General features: G+C 45.0%; 1 protein-coding gene across 1 annotated transcript in view; it reads left to right on the forward strand.

Moving 5' to 3' along the window:
• Positions 1-5657, forward strand: part of GSR (glutathione reductase) — a 67230-nt gene that overhangs the window by 44460 nt on the left and 17113 nt on the right. Inside the window, exons 7-8 of the mRNA XM_011944537.1 lie at positions 386-485; positions 4257-4343. Coding sequence (XP_011799927.1) covers positions 386-485; positions 4257-4343 — 187 coding nt within the window. The remainder of the gene's footprint in view (positions 1-385; positions 486-4256; positions 4344-5657) is intronic.

Consider the following 5657-nt stretch of genomic DNA (forward strand, 5'->3'; position numbering starts at 1 on the left):
ATAAATTAGCTGGGTGTGGCAATGCATATCTGTAGTCCCAGCTACTCGAGAGGCTGAGGCTGGAGGGTCGCTTGAGTCCTGGAGGTTGAGGCTGCAGTGAGCCGTGTTCACACCACTACACTCCAGCCTGAGTGACAGAGTGAGACCCTGTCTCAAAAAAACGGGGAAAAAGTGGTGAAAATCTGCAGTCTAGGGTTTAGTCATTAGTAATATACCAATGTCAATTTCTTATTTTGACAAAGGTACCCTAGTTAAGTAAAATGTTAACTTTAGGGAAAACTGATCAAGGGGTAAAATGAGGGAAATCTCTGCAACTTTTCTGTAAATGTAAAATTATTCCGAAATTAGTTTATTTAAAAGTACTAACCCTGTGCTTGCATCTCAGCCGCAGCGTCATTGTTGGTGCAGGTTATATTGCTGTGGAGATAGCAGGGATCCTCTCAGCCCTGGGTTCTAAGACATCACTCATGATACGGCATGATAAGGTAAATTCCACCTTTTCCTTTTCCCTTTTCTTGATGTTAATTTAAAAAATGAAGAATTTTTTCTTATGTTGTCATTAAATACTAGGGTGCAAAACAGGTGGGGGTCAGTTGGTTGGTTTCACATGGTGCTGTATCCAAGTTACCTGAATTTGGCCAATATCCCTCACAGTTGTTGGTTGATGATGATAATTTTGAGTTGGTCAAATTGACTGGTAATTTCATCACTAAATGGTAGATAGTCATGAGATGCCCTCATAGGGAGACATGGGGGCCTAAACATAACTATTAGCTAAATTAAACAGATTGTTAGGTTAATTTTTTTTTAAATTAATTAGAGTCTCACTCTGTTGCGCAGGCTGGAGTACAGTGACACCATCTCGGCTCACTGCAACCTCTGCCTCCTGGGCTCAAGTGATTCTCATGCCTCGGCCTCCCGAGTAGCTGAGATTACAGGTGTCCACCACCATGCCTGGCTAATTTTTGTATTTTTAGTAGAGACAGAGTTTCACCGTGTTCACCAGGATGGTCTCAATTTCCTGACCTCGTGATCTGCTCACCTCAGCCTCCCAAAGTGCTGGGATTACAGGCATGAGCCACCGAGCCCTGCCAGGTTAATTTATTAATTTCTGGAAATCAATTTTATATGATCAAGTAATGTTAGATTGGTTGCCACTCATTCCAAACAATTTACTAAATTCTTTGCATTAAAGCAGGGGTGTCCAATCTTTTGGCTTCCCTGAGCCACACTGGAAGAAATAGAATTGTCTTGGGCTACATATAAAATATACTGACACAAACAATGGCTGATGAGCTAATAATAAAATAAATTGCAAGCTGGGCACAGTGGCTCATGCCTCTAATTTCCAGCACTTTGGGAGGCCGAGGCAGGTGGATCACTTGAGGTCAGTAGTTGGAGACCAGCCTGGCCAACGTGGTGAAACCCCATCTCTACTAAAAATCCAAAAATTATCCAGGCATGGTGGCAGGTAACTATAATGAGTGAGCCGAGATCGCACCACTGCACTCCAACCTGGGCAACAGAGCAAGACTGTGTCTCAAAAAAAAAAAAACCTGCAAAAAAAATCTCATAGCAGTTTAAGAAAATGTACAGATTTGTGTTGGGCCACATTCATAGTCATCTTGATCTGCACTCTGGCCTGCAGGCTGCTGCAGATTGAATGAGCTTGCATTAAAGGCTATCTTGTAGATCATACACTTGAACTTTTTTTTTTTTTTTTAGAGACAGAGTCTTGCTCTGTCACCCAGTCTGCAGTACAGTGGCGTGATCATAGCTCACTGCAGCCTTCTAAGCTCATAGGATTTTCCTGCCTCAGCCTTCCAAGAAGCTGAGGCTACAGGTGTGGGCCAACATGCCCTGACTAATTTTTTTTTTTTTGAAACAGGGTCTCGCTGTGTTGCCCAGGCTGGAGTGCAGTGGCACATCATGGCTCATTGCAGCCTCAGCCTTCTGGGCTCAAGCGATCTTCCCACCCCAGCCTCCCAAATAGCTAGGACTACAGGAGCATGCCACCACACCCAGCGAGGTTTTGCCATGTTGCCCAGGCTGGTCTCAGATCCCTGAGCTCAAGTGATCTGCCCACCTCGGCCTCCCAAAGTGCTTGGAATTACAGGCATGTGCCACCTGACTAATTTTTATCTATTTTTAGAGATGAGGTCTTACTATGTTGCTCAGGCTGGTCTCGAACTCCTGGCCTCAAGCTATCCTCCTGCCTCCAGTTCCCAAGTAGCAGGGAGGAGTTCAAGACCAACCTGGGCAGCATAGTGAGACCCCATCTCGACTACAAAAAATTAAAAAATTAGCAAAGTGTAGTGGTATACGCCTGTAGTTCCAGCTACTTGGGAGGCTGAGGTAGGAGAATCACTTGAATCCAGGAGGTCAAGGCTGCAGTGAGCAAAGATCATTGCACTCTAGCCTGGGCAGCTGACTGTTCCTAACAAACTTGACTTAGGTAAGCCACATAATGCCTTTGGGACCTAGTTCTGCAGGGACAGAATTTATCAGATCCCTAACTACCAAGATGCTATGATTCTAATTCTTTTTTCTTTTTTTTTTTTGAGATGGCATCTCGCTCTGTTGCCCAGGCTGGAGTGCAATGATGCGATCTCAGCTCACTGCAAGCTCCGCCTCCTGGGTTCACACCATTCTCCTGCCTTAGCCTCCTGAGTAGCTGGGACTACAGGCACCTGACACCATGCTTGGCTAATTTGTTGTATTTTTAGTAGAGATGGGGTTTCACCATGTTAGCCAGGATGGTCTTTCAAGTTCAAGACCAGTAAAAATGCTGGACTGATGGTGGAGGCTACCATCATAACCACCTTAGGACCTTCAGTAGACTATTTTCTCCACTCTCCCAACTCAAGTCTTACCTCCCTTCATTCCACTTAAGAATATACAGGGATCCCAGGCACAATGGCTCACACCTGTAATCTCAGCACTTGCAAGGCCAAGGCAGGATGCTCACCTCGTGATCCGCCCATCTCGGCCTCCCAAAGTGCTGGGATTACAGGCATAAGTCACGGCACCTGGCCTGATTCTAATTCTTATGTGAGCAGATGGAGGGAGACAGGGATTCTGAGAATCCTAGGCAGTATGTACTTCAAGGAACTTTCTCTGTGACTTTGAAACTGGTTATATTATTAGCTCCACGAGGTTTAGGTCCTGAAAAATTTTTTCACAGGGAAGTATTATTTTGCTAGAATATATCGAGCAAATTAGAAGGATGGGGAAAGGCAGAGGAGTTCCTAGCTTGAATTTATATGTAAATATGTAAATAAACTGCAGCAGTCTGTCAATAGAGGGGGCAATTCGTGCATCCGTCAAATTGGTGACTTCGCAGAGAGCCACATCCTACTTGGGCTTCCTGCCCTCTCCCATCCCAAATGCACCAAGTTCATTCTCCTTTTTCCTGTCCCAGTGTTAACTCCATTTTAGAGCTACTCTGGCCGGGCATGCTGGCTCATGCCTATAATCCCAGCACTTTGGGAAGCCGAGGTGTGCGTTACCACCTGAGGTCAGGAGTTTGAGGCCAACCTGGCCAACATGGTGAAACCCTGTCTCTACCAAAAATGTACAAAAATTAGCCAGGCATGGTGTCAGGCGCTTGTAATCCCAGCTCCTCGGAAGGATGAAGCAGGAGAATTGCTTGAACCTGGGACGTGGAGGTTGCAGTGAGCTGAGATGGTACCCCTGCATTCTAGTCTGGGTAGCAGAGCAAGACTCCCTCTCAAAAAAAAAAAAAAAAGAAAGAAAGAAAGAAAGAAAGAAAGAAAAAGAAAAGGAAAAGAACTACTCTGTGAAGAACTCATGACCTCCCACCTGAACTCCACATGTGGATGATCATAGATATATCTTCAAGGCCAACCTGTTGAGATTTATGGCTAGACAAGATTTTGCTAGTGAACCTTCCCTCCAATCATATCAGAGAGAAAGCAGACCTTGAGATACGAAAGGTGGAAAGAGAATTTCTGTTCCCTGGACTTAAGGAAAAGAGAAGCAAGCTTTGCGAGAAGACAGTGGACAATGACTGTCCATTTAACTGTAAGACAGGAGTTTGTGAAGTCGTATGTGTTGCAGATGGTGGTGGTGACGTAGGAAAGTAGGGAATTTATTAATACTCCACCCTCAATATTGACATAAATAAGGAGGAAATAATTCGGGGAGAGATATGCTGAAGTTTCCCTGCTAAGTTTGTAGAGTCTTTGCTCAAGTTTTCTTCCTCTCCCATTACCCATCCCTATGTTGATATGCAGGTACTTAGAAGCTTTGATTCAATGATCAGCACCAACTGCACGGAGGAGCTGGAGAACGCTGGCGTGGAGGTGCTGAAGTTCTCCCAGGTACGGTGCCGAGCCCAGGCATGCATATGGTCCCCAGTCAATCACACTTTCTGCCTGTGGCTTCGCCCAGTTAGTTTAAAACACGAACACTCTGTCTACCCCGGTCCATATATTCCCCCTCTAGAGTACTCCCGCTTATTTCCTTCCTCCTAAGAAGCTGTATTTTGGCCCGGCGCGGTGGCTCATGCTTGTAATCCCAGCACTTTGGGAGGCTAAGGTGGGCGGATCACTTGAAGTCAGGACTTCAAGACCAACCTGGCCAACATGGTGAAACCCTGTCTCTACTAAAAACACAAAAATTAGCCGGGCATGGTGTTGTGCACCTGTAATTGCAGCTACTCTGGAGGCTGAGGCAGGAGAATTGCTTGAACCCGGAAGGCAGAGGTTGCAGTGAGCCAAGATTGTGTCACTGCACTGCAGCCTGGGCAACAACAGTGAGACTCTGTCTCAAAAATACAAACAACAACAAAAAAAAAAAAAAAAAAAAATAAGACGGGGGTCTTACTCGGTTGACCAGGTTGGTTTTGAACTCTTAGCTTCAAGCAGTCCTCCCACCTGGGCTTCCCGAAGTGCTGGGATTATAGTTGTGAGCCACCACACCTGGCCAAGATTCTTTTTTTAGACCAAAATTGATTCAGGCAGTTTAGCTTGACTGCAGTTTTGTCCTACAGATTACAACTGGCTTGTGTAAATTGGCCTTTGATCATATTGCAATGATTGATAGAACTAAATAGCAAACAAGGAGGTACACTGAATAGAGGAGAATTATGGTGGTGAGATCTGTGACCCTGATTTTAGTTTTAGGTGTGAGGATCTTTGCATAAGGAATCATTCCTTATTTCCAAAGGTTTTGTGTCCTCTCTGAGGAAATGAAGCTAAAGAGCTTTAAAAACAATGAAAAATATATTTCCCTTCTTCTGTGAGGGAATATTAGGGATTTTTCTTTTCTTTTGAGATAGGGTCTTTTGCTCTGTCACCCAGGCTAGACTGCAGTGGTGCAGTCATAGCTCACTGCAGCCTCCATCTCCCAGACACAAGTTATCCTCCTGCCTCAACCTCCCAAGTAACTGAGACCACAGACATGCACTTTCATACTTGGCTAATTTTTATTTTTACTTTTAGGGTTTTTTTTTTTTTTTTTTTGAGACAGAGCCTTGCTCTGTTGCCCAGGCTGGAGTTCATTGGTGCAATCTTGGCTTACTACATCCTCTGTCTCCCGAGGGCAAGCGATTATCCTGCCTCAGCCTCCCAAGTAGCTGGGATTACAGACGCGCGCCACTGTGCCTGGCTAACATTTTGTATTTTTAGTAGAGA

The sequence above is a fragment of the Colobus angolensis genome, unplaced genomic scaffold (assembly GCF_000951035.1).
Source record: "Colobus angolensis palliatus isolate OR3802 unplaced genomic scaffold, Cang.pa_1.0 Scaffold233, whole genome shotgun sequence".
NCBI classification, from domain to species: Eukaryota; Metazoa; Chordata; class Mammalia; order Primates; family Cercopithecidae; genus Colobus; species Colobus angolensis.